Source organism: Stegostoma tigrinum, chromosome 10, assembly GCF_030684315.1.
Source record: "Stegostoma tigrinum isolate sSteTig4 chromosome 10, sSteTig4.hap1, whole genome shotgun sequence".
Taxonomy (NCBI): domain Eukaryota; kingdom Metazoa; phylum Chordata; class Chondrichthyes; order Orectolobiformes; family Stegostomatidae; genus Stegostoma; species Stegostoma tigrinum.
Window position 1 is genome coordinate 33,782,076 of NC_081363.1, and position 19,917 is coordinate 33,801,992.

Consider the following 19,917-nt stretch of genomic DNA (forward strand, 5'->3'; position numbering starts at 1 on the left):
ATTTATTACATCTTGTGCTTTTTATATCAATGCTCTGGATCACACAAATTCTCCAATGCTGTTTTGTTTATAATTCTAATCCAAATTCTTGCATATAGTTTTTTTTTGTCAATGCTTGGGATTTCAGAGTGTATAATTATGCAATCTTTATACTAAAAAGTATTTTTTGAATTAATTTAAAAGATCAAATAATTTAAACAAAAAGGATCACAGAATTTTAAAACCAGCAAGATGAGAGTAGTCAAGAACAATTTGAGACCACTTGGCTAAGGTCTGATGTGTATTCATGTGACTTGATTGTGACCTTGTCCATTTCATCTTGAGTTCCAAAGGCAACATTACATTTTCCACCCCTGTTAAAGTAGGAAAATAAGATGTAACAATCGGCACAGATTTGGATAATGGGGCAGAGGCATGTTGCCTTCTTGCAGTCTTGCATCAAGTCTTCAATCCCAAAGAAAATTCCGTGCTTGCAAGCTTAAAAATCACAGGGTGATTCTGCACAGTTTGTCTTGTCACTAAAGCGTTTTCACACAGACTGCCTATTTTTCAATCTGAATAGAGATTACTGTAAATAAGTACAATCCATCATCTGTTTGCTACTTCAGCATTGTGCACATTTCCAGAGACCTTTGTTCTGGTCATCGCATTTGCACTCAATAACTGTACAAAGTGGTGCTCCCAATTTTCCATGGGATCACAGGTTGCAAGCCACCTTGATGGCTTTAACTGATTGCCCTGTCCAAGGACTTTGATTGTAACTTGAGTTTCTCTTGGAGGAACGATGCAGGGGTTGTTTACTTTCCTTGCCTGTTATTTCTACGAATCAGCTGCAATACATATACAAAAGGTTCCACACACTCCATTATTAGCAGTGCAAAATGTTTTGTATTTAAATGATTCAGGCAATTCTTCTACATACTTTTTTTTTCCAAATTGAAGGCACTTAGTTTTATGGCATGTCGTCAACAGTGGGTGGTTTAGGTTCCTCACTTCAGACAGATGACTGGTTGTGTTATTGTGGCCACAAGCTACTCTTATATAGCCCAGTACTATTTGAGCCTCAGTTCACATACAGTGGGCAGAAATGCATGCAGAGACACCAAACATATAATAAAGCACAGCAAAGTTAACAGTGAAGAGGTGGGAAAGGAATAAAACATTTGCTAAAGACGGTTGAGAGATCAGGTATTCACAGCAGAATAGACAGCCACAGTTATCGTATGCTTTGCTGAAAACTCTGAAGGCAAGTAATTGTCAGCACTTCTTTTACCCTGTCTCAGTAGGAAATCCCTTTGTTGGCCAGCCATTATGTCTCCTGGTGACAAGCATCTCCATTCAACTGTAATAAAACTAGCCAGATCTTTGTGCTTTGACAGGATTTCTATAGCTCTTTCAGAGTCCACCTTGATGCAGTTGTATTTTCAAATCCCTCTAAAGCAACATGGAAAGCTCTTCTCTTTTTTGGGTCCACCACTTTACGCATATACTTTTTAAAAAATTTGTTTTTGTTTAATTCTGGCATCCTTCCTGATCCCATGATGCCTTCCACCGTCACATGTACAGTTTGAGTCTGCAATCAGCTGATGAATCTTTGGTAATTATTCTCGAAGGTCCATGGATAAAGATTCATCCTTTGTGCAGTGCCCGATGAATCTTTTCACAGCCTCTGCCACAATAAGGTCACCTTCGATGGCTTAGCATGGCGATGAGAAGAGTGACTGGAAACAGCCATATATGTATTAATACGGAGGCTTCACCACCAGTTTTTAAATCTATTTTGAGAAAAAGTGGACATTAGTAAATTTCTTTAAAGGTGCAAACCTGTTTTTGAAAAATGCTGCTTTCATTAATAATAGAGATTTTCAAAAGAAATAAAAACATTTTGTTAAAGGTTAAAAATTGTGATTGCTAGAAGTACAAACTTTGTATAGCAGTGGGTAGATTTTTATCTCATCCCTTTGGCTAGTTAGGGCTATCTAGCTAGAGGTAATTTGTCTGAGAGGAATCACTGTATCTGAGACCAATAATGATTGTTTTATAGGTGATTTCTTTCCTTTGCTATTAATCACCCAGACTTACAAAGACGACATCCATTCTTTGTAGAGAGGAGAGAAGAAAGTAAGGAGGGAAAGTTGGAAGTTCTGAGTCGGAAGTGTAGACCATTTGATTCATTGAGTATATTGTACCAAACAATATGATTTTGGCCGAACTGGTCTTAACTCCTTTTCTTGATATCAACTCATAACCCTTGAATTCCATGTCTATCAAAAATCTAAATTCATTCGTGGCTGAATTAGATAAAGATGTCTAATTCTTGCTTTCTTCTGTGGAAGACAGTCCCTTATAGTAGTAGATATAGCAGTGTGGAGCTGGAAGAACACAGCAGGGCAGGCAGCATCAGAGGAGCAGGAAAGCTGATGTTTTGGGTTGTGGCCCTTCTTCAGAAATGGGGGAGGGGGAAGGGAGCTCAGAAATAAATAGAGAGCGGAGGGGTGGAGCTGGGAAAGGTAGGTGGGATGGTGATAGTTCAGTTTACTAGAGGGTTGCAGTGGGAGACAGATCCACTGAGGTCTTTCTGGAGGGAGGAGAAGAACTTCTTCAAGTGGGCATTTGGCAGAAAAAAATTCTCCTCCTTCTGTCTTAAAGAGGAAATCTTATCATTCAACTATGTTCTTTGGTTTGCATCTCCTTCACAAGACGTAATATCCTCTGGGCATCTACCATTTCCAATCTGCTCAAGATGTTATAATGGAAGAAAGTAAGCACAGAACACAGGAAGAATGAAGCAGAGAAAGAAGGAAGAAAGTTGAAAGAACAAAAGAAGAAAGGAACAAATGAAGGAAAGAGAGAAGGGAGAAAGTGAGGAAGAACAAAAGAAAGAGGAATATGTATGCATAGTTCACACATTCAGGAGTTGCAAAAGCAACAACTATTTATCACAGTTATAATTTAGGAAACAGAGCAGCCAATCCTTGCACAACAAAGCCTCGCAAACATCAATAAATTAAATGACCATGTCTTCAGATTTCTTCCAGATGCTTAGCTCATACATGAAAATGGAAAATTGACTTTTCATAGAATGATTGGAGAGTCACTATTACAGAGACAGTTGCAATCTTTGTAAAAGCAACTGAATTAGGCTATCTTTCAATCTGTTCCCTCAAGGTTCAGGTAATCTCTGTAATGAGAAACAGTTCTGAATTTTGGTCCACCCTTCAGATATTTTGATTGACCAATGTGGAGAAATGCAATTAAAATCAAGGGCCAATTTCCATTTTCTTAAATGTATGTTTCATTATGGCGTGTTTAAATCATATGATAGGCTTCAAAGCAAGCCTTTGATCTTGATATGCCAGCGTTGTCACTATTGTTTGAATTGTGATAATTACATGTTTGTCCACAGGATCCTGACCAAAATGGTTCTTATTCTTAGACGGTGCAATCCACACTTGGTGCCGAAACCATTGTGAATGAAACAAAAAATATTCTGCAAAATGTTCAAATTTTTCTGTATGCTCTCTGTGAAAAGCTAGTCTTTACATTTGTTTCTTTGCAGGGGGCATGTACCACAAAGATAACCTTTTGAAAACTTATGATGCAGAAAATTATGGAAAACATAAACTATGAAGCAAATAGAGTTGCATTTGGCATCATCAGAAAAAGACTACTTGTTCAGATTACAGAAACACATATCCTGGCAATGTTCTCCACACTCTCACGCTTTAAACTGCTGAACAAATATAAGCTTGGTTCTCAGTTTATTTTCTGATACTGTCAATTATGTTGCTGGCCTGCAGCATCTTATCACTTACCAGCTCCTCTATATGGAGAAATATTGTTGAAGTGTCATTATCAAATGCTGACTAACTCCTCGAAAGAATTTGATTCACCATATCATAGAAACAAAAAGGAATATAAGAACATAAAAAAAAAGACTGCTCCACCTCTCAACGAGATCATGGCTGATCTTCCACTTCAGCACCATATGCTCACACTATCCTTTTGATATTTTTAATATGTAGAAATCTATTGATGTCAGCCTTGAACATACTCAATGACTGAGCCTCCACCATTCTCTGGGCCAGAGAATTTTGAAGAAACACCACTCTCAGTGAAAAAAAATTCTCCTTATTCTACTTCCAAAAGGCTTATCACTTATTTTGGGGCTATGTCCCCTGGTTCTGGACGTGCCAACCAAGGATAACGTCTTTCATACATCAATTCTGTTGACCCCTGTAAGAATTTTGAATGGTTGAATGAGATCACCTTTCATTCTTCTAGGTCTAGTCTATTTAACCTTTCCCTGTAGAACATTTGTTTTCATTCCAGGAACTAGCTAGTGGACATTTATTGCACTTCCTCCATGGCAAGCATCTCTTTTCTTGGTAATGGGACAGAAACTGTTATGTTCCAGATGTAATTTCACCAAAGTTTCATATAATTACAGTAAATCACCTGTACTGCTACATTCCAATGCTTTTGTGATAAAGGCTGACATTCCACTTGTCTTCTTAAATGTTTACTGCATCTGACACGTTCAGTTTCATTGTCTCATGCACACGTACACCAAGTCTCTTTGAAGTGCAATATTTGCCAACTTTTCACGATTTGAGCAATAATTTGCATTTCTGTTTTCCTTGGATGACCTCACATTTCTCCACAGAGTATTCCATCTGCCAAATTTATGCTCATTCATTTAGCCTTTCCAAATGTCCTTAAAATGTCTTTACATCCTCCTCACAACTCACATTACTACCCAGTTTAGTGTCACCTACAAACTTGGAAATCACAGCCTGCCAATCTGAAAATGACCCATGTATTTCTACCCTTTGTGTCTGTTAACTGGTTCTCAATCCATGATGGCATATTTTCCCGAATTCCATGAGCACTAGTTTTGTTTGCTGGCATCTTGTGTGGCACCTTATCAAAAGTTTTCTGAAAATTTAACAATATTAAACAATGTTACAACACAACAATAACCCCTTGTCTATTCTGCTAGATACATCATCAGATTCATGTTGACTCTACCCGTTTCGATTTTCAAAGTGTGCCTCTCGTCAGTATAGAATTCAATATTTTCCCCACAACGAATATTAGGCTAACAAACCTTTAGATACCGTTTGCCACTTGCTATTTACCTGCAGGGGCCATTCCAGAATCCATAAAATTTTGAAGATGACTATCAATGTTTCTATTATCTCAACAGCCACCTCTTTCAATGCTCTGGGATGTAGATCATCAACTCCACGGAATTCATCTACTTTAAGCCCAGTTCATTTCTTTAATGCTATGATTTCACTAATATTAATATCCTGAAATTTCTCATTTCCAGGCGTCCCTAGATTCTCCATTTTTATTGGAGGTTTGTGGTATTTTCCCACTTGAATAGTGATAAAATATTTGTTTAGCTTTCTTTGTCATTTTCTTATTTTTCATTATAAATTCTCCTGACTCCACTTGTAATGTGTCAAATTTGTTTTCATTGATCCTTTCCTTTTTATGTATCAACAGAAGCCTTTGTAGTCTATTTTTATGTTTCTTGTTGGTTTACTCTTACATTGTATTTTCCCTTTATTATGTCCTTACTTAAAGAATTCTAAAATGCTCCCAGTCTTCACATTTACCATTTTCCAGCTTCACAAATCTCATTAGCCATGGTTGGAACACTTTCCTTGCTAGATCTTTGCGCATAAAGGAACATATTTTTGTTGTAAATGTTATCAATTGCATCTCTACCACATCTTTTAATTTAGTTTCTTAATCCATCAGAGCTAAATTTTTCCTGATCATTTCACAGTTCCTTGGTTTAGATTTAACATCCTAGCTTCTACTACAACTATACCAGTTTCAAACTTAACATAAAACTTTATCATATTGTGCTTACACATTTTTGAACAAGGTTATTAACAAGTCTATGTTCATTGCGTGATCCTGGATTTTAAAAATAAAACCTGTTCCCTCATTGATTCCTAAATATATACTGCTCCAGAAGCAAATATTTCAAGAATTCACCTTGCACATTAGGATTAATTAGTATTACCTAGACTTTTTGCTGATTGAAACCTCTCATGATTACTGTATTACTTTGTTACATATACCTCTTATTTCTGGATTTATACCATAGTTTGCATTGTCGCTGATATTTGGCACCTCACACCAAAGTTTTGTGTACTTTGGTGTTTCTTAGTTCCACCTAAATTGATTCTACATCTTGAACTTTGAACTATTGTATCAATGCCTCTTTAATTAACAGAGCCATCCCTGCATCCTTCCCCTCCTTTCGGAGCTTTCTGAATGCAACATTCTCTGGATATTCATGCCCTGACTTTAATTTACTTACAACCACATCTATGTAAGGGCCTTTTGGATCGAATGAATGAACTTCAATTTGAGCTAATAATTCATCCGTTCTATTGTGAGTGCTGCAGGCATTTGGATACAGAGCCTTTAATTTAACATTTTTTGTAAACTCTAACCTTAGTTGCTGGCATGCTCTTACATATGGCTTCATTGCCCCGCCCCTTCCTCTCATATTTTGATTATCATTCATAATGGGAACTGCAGATGCTGGAGAATCCAAGATAATAAAGTGTGAAGCTGGATGAACACAGCAGGCCAAGCAGCATCTCAGGAGCACAAAAGCTAACGTTTCGGGTCTAGACCCTTCATCATGATGAAGGGTCTAGGCCCGAAAAGTCAGCTTTTGTGCTCCTGAGATGCTGCTTGGCCTGCTGTGTTCATCCAGCTTCACACTTTATTATCTTTGATTATCGCTACCTTTATTGCTATTCAGGTGAAGTCCATCCCAATGGTACAGCTCCCACATTTCCCAATGCAAGTACCAGTGCCACAGAAATCAGAAGCTACTGCTCCCATACCAGATTAATACCCTTCTTTACTCTCTTCCGAAAACCTAAATAGTTAGAACATCAAAGGAGGCTATTCATTCAATTACATTTGTGCCATAATGTGATCAAAACATAAAACTTGGGTGCTGGAATTATCCACCTAACACCTCAATGGCAGTCCATAAATTTTCATTTTTAATATTTGGCTAGAACTGCCTCAATGTCATTCTGTTACTTTCACGTATGTGAAGTACTCAAAATAATAGTCACTTGCATTTGAATATAAGAACACGGTTAATTAAAAGCTTTAATTGCTGTATAAAATTAATAAATCCTTGAAGGAGAACTCATCTGTGATATACCACGAGAATAAACTATCCTTTAACATTCTCCACCATGTGTTCTATGCTACATGAGGCCTGGCAGCATCTGTAAAGGAAAAAACAGAATTGATTTTCGGGTCTGGTGACCCTTCAAAACGTTATGAAACGGTAACTCTGTTTTTCCTTCACAGATGTCGCCAGACCTGCTGAGCTTTTCCAGCATTTTCATTTGTTCCTGATTCACAGTATCCATAGTTCTCTTTGGTTTTTATTTTGTTCTACGTTACATGTTGGTAGCCATACTGAAAAACAAAATCCCAGCTTCTGACTGGGAGAGGGGGTGTGGAGCAAAGCACAGCCTCTTTCCATTTTACCCGGACCACTCTAGATAATAATCTAAAGTGATACCGTGGGTCTATATTGTTTGTTGTTTTCATTTTGTAGTCTTCTAAAAATATATGGCTCACAAAGGAAATGCTGGCATCAAAGTCAGCCTGGTACAAGGTTCACTGAATGTCTAGCAGCTAATGACCAGCTGCCTATGAAGTGTTGGCAGTCAATAATGATGGCAGTCAGACATTATAACTTAATTTAATGAGGCAATAAAATTTTAACATTACCAAATTAACAGTGGCAATTATGTCAATTATTGGGAGATGGATGTAATTCATTTTCACCAGGCTGCAAACCTGAATTTTTGATTTTGCTTTCATTTTTTGCCGAAGCACACTGAGATTCAGAGTTAAATGTAACATGGTCAATGCAATGAAAAATGTTGATATGAACATTGAAACAATGATTGCTCCCTGGGCATCAGTGTAGCAGGGTTACTTGTGTCCAATGCCCATAGCGGGGGTTAATTACATTGAGAAACAAGAAAGACTTGTATGAAAACGTGCACATCCATAGAATGTCTCAAGCACGTCTGATCAATTAACTACTTTTGAAGTATAGATTGCCTCAGTTTTGTAACAAAATGTGGGAGTTCGCTTATGTAAGTTAGAAAATTAAGGAAAAATTTGCTTCAGGAATGAATGCTAACCAGAACACGAACATTTTTATTCTTTTTTAAAGATCACCACAGATTTTTTTCACATCAAAATGAACAAATAAGCTGCTGCCAGTTCAGTATTTCATCTGAAATACAGCACCACTGACTCTGAAGCATAACACTAAAAAAATTCATAGCTTTGATTAGACGAGACTAGACTGGACCTAAGTCAAGGGACCAAACTTAAAGCTCAATGCATTGGCTCCATTCACCAACTGGTGAGCCTAGGCAAACCCACAATGTCAATTCTACACGCCCAATTTGCAATTTGTTGTTAATCAGGCACTTACAGTGGTTAGTGTTGGGCTCCTTGTTGTGGTCAGGACAATATCCTGTCTTCATAAGACAGAAGCCAGTCAGAGGCCATCAATTTGCTGTATTGGCAGCCCTGGCCCTTCTCTACAGCAGGAAGCTGAGGGTGTAGGATCATCATTAGAGTGAAGGTTTATAAGATGGATTCCCAACAGCCTCCCAGCAGGTTCATGTTGATGGGAGGTGCCTGTCATGACATGTGGGTGCCCATGCATATGATAGATCATATTGTTGGGCACAGGCTGCCACCATGCCACCCCCTCATTAGGCCATAGGTAAACCTAGGCAGGATGTGTACATAGCATAGACTCCACTCACTGCACACTAGGTACCAGTGGAGCTGGGGTAAAAAATTTTCAAGAACCTCAGCTTCTGGGTGGGAAGGCAGTCCTCAACTCTTCCCACCCAAAGTTAGTTGAGGGAGCCAGGCAAGCGACACAGTCTCTAGCTATTTTCCCCAATCAGATGGGAGCCCCTGCAGGGGTTATAACATTACCAATTCCCAGAAAAGAGTGGGAACTAATTTCCACAAAAGATTGTGCTGGAAATTATTGTCAATTCACAGAAGAAAAATGTTTCTCAGATGCATTATTACTTTGTAGTACATGGCTACACTGTTTGAGACTAAGCGCATGTGAATCACTGGGCAACAATTGTTGTGGTGTATCAGGAGGCCATTTCACCCAAGGGGTTTACTCTGGCTTTCTGGCACTTTAGCTCTGTATCACTCTCTTCGTTTTTCCCTTTGTTTCTCCTTTGTTTCTATTTGAGTCATCATTCAATAGGCTTTTGAATCTTCATTGGTCCCATCTTCAGGACACCTTCATGATGTGCATTCCACATATGCTATCTGCGAAATGATTTTTCTCAGATCTGATCTGCTTCTTTGGTGAATCACTTCCAGGCTGTGCCCTATGGTTCTTGATTATGTTTATGTGTTTTCTTATAGTCTTGAAAACTTCTATCAAATCTCCTTTCAGCATTCTCCTCTCCAAGTAAACCAGTCCCAACTTATTCAATCTTTCCTCATAAACGAAGTTTCTCATCACTGGAACCATTCTCACAAACCTCTTCTGCACGTTCTCCAACACATTCACATCCTTCTTATGGAGTGTCACCTAGAAATGTACACAATACACCAGCTGAGGTCTAACCAGTGTCTTATGTAAGTTCATCATAACCTCCCTGCTCTTGGACACTCTGCCCTTATTTATGATGCCTAGAATTGTGTACGCTTTATTATAAGCTCTCTTTTCCTGCCCACCACTGTTAATGATTTACATGTATGAATACCTAGTTCTCTCTGCTCCTGTATACAATTTAGAATTATACTTTTTTACTTCATACTGTCTCACCATGTTGTTTGTATCAAATTATATCACATTATACTTCCTTGCAAGGGCACTTGCGCTACAATGGTCCCTACCGCTGGGTCAGAAAGTCTGAGTTAGAGTCCCAACATGCGTCAAAACATACATGAACAGATTGATTAAAAATATCAACATTTCTTTGCATTGAATTTCTATCTGCAACCTATCTTTTGACTCAACCAATATGTCAATACCCTTTTGAATTTCTATATTGTCCTCTTCACAGCTTACAATTGCATGCAGTTTAGTGTCATCTGTGAACTTTGAAATTGTTTTCTTCACACCAAGCTCTAATCCAATTATGAAGTAGACAAACAGGATGCTGGAAGAACACAGCAGGCCAGGCTGCATCTGGAGGAAAGGAGCAGTCAATGTTTCAGGTGTTACCTTTCTTCAGGGCTGGATGTGGGGAGTTGCAGACAAAGGAGAGGGGAGGGGTGGAGGTGAAATGGTGGTGATAGGTGGACACTGGTGGTAGGTACGACCTGGTTGGTCGATGGGAGCGATGAATCCAGTTGGTAGCTGGAAGGAAGGATCAGAAGGTGGGATGGAAGGGAGGAGGTGGGGCTGGAAGGGGAGGTGGGAGATGGGTGGGAAGGTTATTTGAAATTGGAGAACTCAATGTTGAGTCCTCTGGGGTGTTGGGTGCCCAGGCAGAAGATAAGGCATTGTTCTTCAAATTTGTGTTCCGAGTCGCTGCGACACCGGAGGAGGCCAAGGACGGACATGTCAGAGGGGGAATGGGGCAGGGAGTTGAAATGGGTGGTGACCAGGAGGTTAGGTTGGGTTGGTCGTTACGGGCCAGGGCAGGTGGAGATGCTTGGCAAAACGGTCAATTATATTTGTTAGACGCCTGAAAAATTCCAAAACAAACTTTCTTCAAGCCTAGAAAAGCCCCTTTTGCTTCATGATTTATTACCTTCCTCAAAACCTATTGTGTGACACTGTATTAAATGCTTTTTAGACATCCATGTGCACCACTTCAATGGCCTTACCTTCAGCATTGACCATTTTATGTTTAATCTGATTTTTATTTTTAAATGAAGTAGAATTTGACGGAGTGGCATAATTGTTTAATAATTATTATAACGAATATAATGCGCCTCTGATAATTGTTTTCAGTTCCCAGTGTGTGGCTTGGAGAGTTCTGAGAAAAATAAGACTAAAACATGGATAAACAAAATCGAGGAAAACAATTACAAGCCAGTTCTTTTACTTACTGTTGACAGGCTGGTGTATTTTCCTGCATTCACCTTCTGTTACAGTAACATCATCGATTGCAATGTCCCCTTCTATACTGGGCCCCCGAATACCTTCAAATATCAGCTGCACAACAACAGGCAAAAAGGTTAGTGCTGCGTTGGAAACACAGGAAGCAATAGACTGCTCTGGCGAACATGTTATCGGGAAAACTGTAGAACATTCATCGCAATGTTTAACAATGTCACATCCAATGTGCTTGGGTTCTTTAAAAATTCAAGATATCTTCAGAAATCACTGTCCTCTTCTTTCTAATTCCCAGCATTTTGTACTGTGGTTTTGGTGTAAAGGATGATTCTGTAATCACAACCAAGTGAAAAGTTGCCTTTAGGAGAGCTATTCTCTGGAGATTGGAATAAAAGTTCACACTCTGATTCTCCAAAATGCACAGCTGTGAGCACAGCTCTCTGTTGAGGGCAGAGGACTCCCGAAGCATACCGTGGATGTTTTGATTAAAGTGAGGAATGACAACAATAAGGAATAGCTTATGATCCCTTTCAGAGCCTGGTAACACCATGTTTTCCCAAACTGGGTACTTCTTACATCTGATGTAGGGTTCATTCTACCTAACCTGAAATACCAAAATGTCCATCTCTTGACAACACTCGTTACCGAAACACATTGATTCTTTTACTTGTAAGCTTGTCAAATTAAGGGTCTAGGCCCGAAACATCAGCCTTCCTGCTCCTAAGATGCTGCTTGGCCTGCTGTGTTCATCCAGCTCTACAACTTGTTATCTCAAATCTATGGTTAGATAAATTTAAATTACTCAATGTAATTTGGAATCTGAATGTCTCATCGATCAGGGATGTAGAATCACAGAATCCCTACAGTATGGGAGCAGGACATTTGGCCCATCATGTTCACACCAACTCTCTGAACAGCATCTCACCCAAACCTATTCCCCTACCTTATAACCCTACAATTCCCATGGCTAGTCCTCCTAAACTACACAACCCTGGACACTATGGGCAATTTAGCATGGCTATTCCACCCAATCTGCACATTGTTGTGACTGTGGGAGGAAACTGGAGCACTCCACACAAACATGGGAGAATGTGCAAGCTCTACACAGACAGTCGTTTGAGGATGAAATCGAGTCCCGGGTCCTTGGTATTGTGAGACAACATTGTCAGCCACTGAACCATCATGTATGTGAACACTGTATACCTCAAGGCAGTTTTGTTTTAATAAATCTTGCCTATAAAACCACACCAATTCAGTTTAGAACTGAATGCAATTCACCTGCCCCAGTTTGGTTTGTATTGTGCAAAACACTAATATTTGAATTCAGAATTGTGGCTGGCTGAGTAAAGAGAGATAAAGGAGCTATGTTTATGTAATCAGAAACAAAAACATAAATTGCTGGAGAAATTCAGCAGGTCTGGCAGCATCTGTGGAGAGAGTGCAGAGTTAACATTTTGTGTTCGGTGATCCTTCTTCTGAATTGACTGTAATTGAGAAAAGATTACTATAAAAGTTAAAGGTGGAAAGGGAGGAGGGAGGAGAAAACTTAGAGAGAGACAACAACAGTTGGGCAAAAAAAAAAGACTGGGTAAAGGTCAGCGTGGGAGAATCGTTAGCTGGTAATGGGGAACATTTAAGCCGTCATTAGATGAGCATATGGACGTACATGGAATAGTGAAGGTTAGATGGGCTTCAGAGTGGTATGACAGGTCGGCACAAAATCGAGGGCCGAAGGGCCTGCACTGTGCTGTAATGTTCTATGTTCTATGTTAGTGGCTGACAATGGGTTATTTATGGTAGCGGCCCATGTGATAATGAGGGCTAGTATGTTGGGTTTGGGGTAAGGACATGGGATTAGGTGTTCAGGCCCTAAAATTATTGAACTCTACATTAAGTCCCGAAGGGTACACAAGTGATAATGAGGTGCTGTTCTTCCAGCTTGCACTGAGCTTCGCTGGAACACTGCAGCAAGCCTGAGGCAGAGATGTTGGGCAGGGAGCAGGATGGTGTGTTGAAATAGCAGGCGTCAGCTTGTCTGCCTGTCCAGCTGCTTTTCTGTCTCTTTGGTCTCCATCTCCATTGATCATTTACTTTTTCCCTCTCCCCCACCCCATCATCAGCCAATATGCCAACAACTGATGTCTCAGCTCCAAACAGTTCTGAAGAAGGGTCATTGGTGCTGAAAGATTAACACTCCTCATATGCTGCCAGACTTGCTGTATTTTTCCAGCAATTTCTGTTTTGGCTTCTGATTTCCAGCACCTGCAGTTCTCTTTTCTTTTACATCATGTAGTGCTGTTTATTTCCACAACAAGTCGAAGTGTTTCGCATCCAAGTAATTCCTTCTAAATTAGAATTGGGGCCATTTTATGAGAAAATACTTCAGCCAGTCGGCGCACACAGCCAAACTCACAAAGGTCAAAGAAATGAATCACAATTTCATCTGCTTTTTGACAATGATTTTTCTTTCGGAAAGCTCCCCGCTTCTTTGATTGTGCTAGCTTGAATAGGCAGGCAATTTCTCTGATAATTGCCAAATGAAAGACAGCATCTTTGACTGTGCAGTATTCTGTCAGTACTGTATATGAGTGTCAACATAGCAAAGGTGATCAAGTCCTACAGTAGGGCTTACATATCAAAATGCAATCTTTGCTAGAAATACAAACTGCAATGTATTGTCATGCTAAATTTCAACTTAATCAGTCGATTGGGGGCCATATTCCTGAGTATCTATTATCTGGTGGCCACTTCTGCAAATCTACAATGAAGCAACCTAATTATTTCTCTGTGTTAAAGCAAACATATCTGTATGCTTGGCTGTCTTCCTCTTTCCCTTCTCTAAGAATGGGTTTGAGCTTGGAAATTCTGGCCTGAGGTCAGCAGACAGGTAACAGCAAAACAGCAAGAGTTTGATGGTGATCAGCGGGGGCTAGATTGGCCATATTAATTGAATAGAATTCTGGAACATAGCCATTAAGGAGAACACATTCATAATCTATTGAGAGATCAGAGACCTGGGAAGCAGCATTTTTGTTACAAATAGTGACGTGGTTGTCTCAGGCAGTACAAGTTCAGTTTGTGCTTTCTGCTTCACAAATGTTGTTACATTCTACAATCGGAACTCCTGTGAGAATTGTGTGAAATGTACAATATGTGAATAAATCACAGTCTTTGAAGCAATTAGCAAATGTTGTTAATATTGCTTAGTAATGTTGTTAGCAATACAAGAAAAGCTCAGGTCATGAAGCAGGCTAGTATTGGACTACAAAAACCAACCTCCACTTTTATGTCATCAATAATTAACTTGGTGTTGAATTAATCTTGCGAAGATCACCCAGCAAAACAAATTATTACTGTACATTTATTGGGATGCATTCAGTCATTAAATACTAACATTACATTAACTGCTCTAGTAAAGCATATCAGAAGGAAAAGTGAGAGCAGGAGAATGCCATTCAACTCATCAAACCTGACCTGCCATTCAACATGATCATGACTGGAAAGTGGAATCAGTATAGATAGATCTGTACAGACCGGATGGGATGAAGGGTCTCTTCTGTGCTATATGACTCCATGGTTAAACCTTTGCCTCAAGTCCACCTTCCTACCTACTCCCAGATTCCATAATTCCCTGAGAATCCAAAAACCTGACTGTCAGTTTGAAATATATTCAATGGATTCCGAAGATTCATACGCATTGCGTAAAGAAAATACTCCTCATTTTAGTCCTAAATACTCGGCTACTTCTTGTTCTAATTTCCCCATTCATGGAAACCAGCTTCTCTGTGTGTCCCATGTTCAAACCTCTTCATAACTGTAAATATTTCAATGAGATCACATCTTAACTTTCTAAACTCCAGAAAATATAAACTAAATTTGCTCAATCTCTCATCAGAGGACAATCCTCACGTCCTGGGGTCCAATCTAGTTAACCTTCACTGTACTGTCTCCACGATGAGTAAATTCTTCCTTGTAAAATCCTGCCAAAATCACACACAGCATTCCAGGTAAAATTTCAACAAAACTCCATATTTTGTAGCAAAACTTGCTTCTTCTCGTCGTCCAATCCTGTGTAAAATAAAGCACAACATAATACTTGCTTTCCTGATCTCTTGCTATAACTGCACGCTAAATGTTTCCTCCTTTCTGCTAATGTATCAATTCTCTCTGGACATCAACATTTATATGATTCACGCCTTTTAAACGATATTCTGCTGGATAACTTTACACTTCTCTGCATAATCCTTCCTCTGCCCATGGTTACACAAGCATGACTTTTGATATATCTTTGCTAAGACTTAAAATGAACCAAAATGTACCACCTCTGTCCAGAAGCAGGTCAGGTCAGTCTTCTCATGTAATTAGGTTCCTCTCTGCTCATTACATGTTCAGTGCGTGGATAGGAAGAATCTCTGGACCCCAATTCCCATTTAAAAGGCACGTCGATGGGACTCCACTCATTACAACTCAGGAACTTCACTCAGTCTCTCCACATCATTCCCATCTGGAGATGGCAGGGATCAGGCAAGAAATGGCTCTGCATTTTAACAATGCCACCCCCAAGATTCTCCTGAAGGCTGTTCAGGGGAGAAGTGAGATTCTTTTCCCTACGATAGCAAGATTTGGCCATCTTGATTGATGACCCCAAAGAAAACGAACAATAATAAAACTAGTGACTCAGACATGCTAGACTGACTTGTATGCTTCACAATGGAGGCACTTTCATTTTCAGTTATTTACAACTGCTGGTTAAAAAGTCTCAAATCTGCTTTATCTTGTGACACAGCAATCACCAATATGTCTTCACAAAACCTTGGGCATGGTTGCAACTAACAAATCCTTGTGTTTTCTCAACAGGGTCTGGGTACCACTCTTAAAATAGAACAAACAAAAGCAGAATGCCAGCCTCCAGGCCAATCAACACAGCTACTTGAGTTACACCTCTGAGGAGAGATAGCTGTGAACCTCAAGGGATGGACCTTCAAAGCCTACCTCCCATCCACCACCAGCACAAGTCACTCATCTTGCTGAGTAACCTATCTAGAGTAGGCTTGGGTTCAGATTCTGGTGAGCCCAACACTTGTAGCTAGAGCAAGAAGACATAGTCAAAGTCTTTGAAATGAAAGAATGCTGGGGAACAAGACTCTGCTAGGGCTAGTATAGATAATGAGCCTCCAGATGAAATAAGCTGATGGAGATGTAGAGATAAGTAGAGGAAAGTCTGGCAGAAGTATAAACAATAATTCATGGACTGGGGTGAAGGACAAAGGGGACAGTTCTGACTGACGGTATGCCTCAAGTATGCATTTTCAAGGTTGCCTGTATGAAAGAGGTGGTTGTCACCACGGGCAGCCAGTAGCAGTGAGCAATCAATGTATGTCAGCTTTCTGTAGAGTCCATTACTCCATAATTTGACCCAGTTCAGAGGGGACTGAGGCACTGTGACCTCCCTCCAAGTGACTCTGTCCCCTCAACTGGGGAGGGTGGTGCCATCACGCACTGATGGACAGGAGAAGAAACAGAGAGTCACCAAGAGAGTGCCATCCCAGTATACCCCAGTGGTGCTCTACTGCACTAACGCCCCTCTTCAGGAAGCCAAATGTCTCCACCAGGTCAGACTGATTAAGTTTCACCTGTGTGTGTACAAGACAGCCTCAGCAGGCCAGAAGCCTCCAGCCCTGGACCTTAGAGAACACACACCAAAGTCATCTGAGACAAGGCCTAAAGTAGTGTGCCTTACAGCTTTCTCTGAAGAAACTGTTTCTCCCTTTCCTGTCTGTGTTGTTGGTATCCATGTACACCACACAACAAATCCATGTTTCTATCCAGAACTTAATTACACAATACGGAATGGCTTGAACAGAGTGGATGTTGGGAAGATATTTCCTTTGGCAGGAGAGACTAGTATCCAAGCGCACAGCCATAGATTAAGGGGAAGATCTATGAAAATGGAGATAAAGAGAAGCTTCTTCAGCCAAAGAGTGGTGAATCTATGGAATTCACTGCGACAGAAGGCTGTGGAGGCCAGGTCGTTGAGCATACTTAAGATAGAGATAGATAGCTTCTTGATTGACAAGGGGATCAAGGGTTATGGGGAGAAAGGAGGAGAATGGGGAGAAGACTTGATGGGGCTGAATGGCCTAATTTCTGCTCCTATGTCTTATGGTCTTATGGAGTGAGGAGTTGACTTTCATGCTGACACTGGAATGACAACATTATTATTGGGTCTTGCACTTTGGCTGCAGGAAATAATATCAATTCCTCTAACTAAACGGTCCCTTACCACAACTGCATTCCTCCTCTCCTGCTTCAATGGCTCCTTGGGCCAAGGTGCCATGATCATTTTGTTACCGAGGAAATGTAAATTATTGATTTGGGATGACAAGTTTTAAACTACAGATCTTTATTTTAGCCACTTTTAGCAAGTTACATTCTGCTTCAACCTCACCACGGCTGAAAATAATACACTTACATAAAATATATTCCCACTTTCTCATTTAGGAAAGTAAAATGTAACCAAGTGTGAGCAACTTTGCTTCAGGAAATAGTTTCAACGTATTTTGCACAACTGTACAAAAAGACTAAATACTGAAGAACACAAAAAGCTAACTCCCTCCAGATGCTTCATTTAAGAAAAAGGAACAATCTGCTCTCTGATGAAGGGTCTAGTCCCGAAACATCAGCTTTTGTGCTCCTGAGATGCTGCTTGGCCTGCTGTGTTCACCCAGTTCCACACTTTGTTAATCTGCTTAATATTGTGCAGCTGGAGCAGAAGTCCTCTCTCCCTGGCCAGCTTGTCCCACGTCACTGGCCAGCTGCCTGAACAGTTTGATTTCTATGAGGTACAATGGTATTTGGTGCTTGTATCTGTTTTTATTCTCAGAATATCTCTACACAATACTAGCTTTTAGTGAAAACTGTCAACCTACCATCCCAGTGTGGAGTATTCCAGTGTAACATAACCCTGAATGAATTTAAATGAATAATGTCGCTGCAGTTGGAATTAGAGTGAACAGTAGTTCAAATGTTGATTTATCATGCCGTGTTGCCAGGATTTCAGACATCCAATCGGAAACACAACAGATACCTGCTAACATTCACATCCTGCAAATGAAGAGCTCAATCTTAATTTTCTTTGGCTAAGTGCCAGTTGTGTGGAGTTCTTTTTTGGAGGGATTTTCACTGTAGAGCCTACCAAATTTTCTCACCGCATTTTCGCAAACTCACTCCATTAATTATCGAGCCCAGCCCAATGTACCCTTTACATTAAATTCAAATTCCTTTTAAATGCCCAGAACAACACACCACTGCTGGGATATCCCAGGATCCCTAGCACCAATGCCAATATGTCAAAGACCACTGTGCACCTGGAGTAGCATTGTCAGTCTGGAACTGCCCTGAATAGTTCCTGATATTTATCCAGACATGGCAGTTCGGGGGAAATTGTGCTCTGCTTTTCAGGCAAGGGCCTAATGGTCCCATTGGAAGGGCAGAACACGTGTGGGACCTTAAGGCCAGAAGAGGAAGCCACTTGGATCAGTGCAGAGTCAGCCATATGGAGGAATGCCCAGCATTTTAGGAAAAATGTCAATGACCTTCTCCTGTCCACCAGTGTTGGTACCACACTGTTCTCTCCAAGACCTCACACTCACTCTATCTCTGCTGCTGTAGCCCATTGCCCACCAAGGCTCATGTTCTGATACACTCAGTATTGTTTCTAAAAACTTACTTCACTTGATTTCACCCACCCGAACTCCAACCGTCACTAACTCTGCATAATCTCTGTACAGCCTACTCACTCAATCAGGACATATGCACCAGCTGTACCGCCCACTTTAACTTTCCTTTGTACCTGCCTCCCCTCTTATTCCAGGAGAAGAAACATTCCACAGTGGGACAGAAAGAATTTAGGGGAATAGTGGGCTTCCTGATATTCAGCTCATCATCCGTAATGAGGAGAGGATTCTAACTCTGGCTACCCAATAGCTGACTGACTGTGTCCAAGCCCCTGAACTGGTCTCAGAAGCTATTCCTGATATCTTTCGCCCCTACCCCTGACAGGAGGCTTACTCTCCCCCAACTGAGGTCTGCCAACATCCATGACAAGCTTCCAAGCTTTGTGTTTATGCTAAATGGCATGGCAGTTCTAGGAAACAAAACCGGAAATTGCTTACAAAACTCAATGAGTCTGGCAGTTTCTGTGGGGAGAAAACAATGTCATGAGTCTGGTCACTCTTCAGCCGAACCGTTAGCAGATTGGAAATTGTGATGTTTGTACTGAAGCCAAAATTATGGAGTGAGGGGGATTGTGAGGGTGGTTGATGGAAGGGAGGGGTGAGCGAATGGGGAGACAGAGCCCAGAGAGAGAGATTTGAAGGAGTTGGGTAAACAAGGAGATTGCGGATAACAGGTCAGCACAGAAGAAAAGCTGAATAAGTGATGATAAGAGTTAACAGTAGGAGAAAACAGATGAGCTGCTGTGAAAGCAAGATACAATGCAGAAAGTAATAATAGGCCTAGGAATATGTGAGGATGGGTTGTTTGTACTAGAAGTATTCCATCTCATAGCAGGACCAGGGGATGGGGGGGGGGCTAAAAAAACATAAAAGGATGGCCTCATGCTGTCAAATTACTGAAGTCAATATTGAGTCCTAGAGGCTGCAGAGTCTTCAAAGCAGAAAATCAAATATTGCTCTTTGAACTTGTGCAAAAGCTCCCTGGAACACTGGAGCAGGCTTCCATAAATGCTACTTTTTTGTAGCTATTAACAATGCTGCTGAAGA

At 40.4% G+C, this 19,917-nt stretch overlaps 1 protein-coding gene across 2 annotated transcripts in view; it reads right to left on the reverse strand.

The window, feature by feature from the left end:
• Positions 1-302: 302 nt before the first annotated feature.
• The window catches only part of mdga2a (MAM domain containing glycosylphosphatidylinositol anchor 2a), an 871,663-nt gene continuing 852,048 nt past the window's right edge, over positions 303-19,917 (reverse strand). For both annotated transcript variants that reach the window (XM_048538415.2, XM_048538414.2), the window contains 2 exons: positions 11,128-11,233; positions 303-1,775 (listed from right to left, as the gene is read on the reverse strand). In XM_048538415.2, the coding sequence (XP_048394372.1) occupies positions 1,684-1,775; positions 11,128-11,233 (198 nt within the window). In that variant the 3' untranslated portion in view covers positions 303-1,683. The remainder of the gene's footprint in view (positions 1,776-11,127; positions 11,234-19,917) is intronic.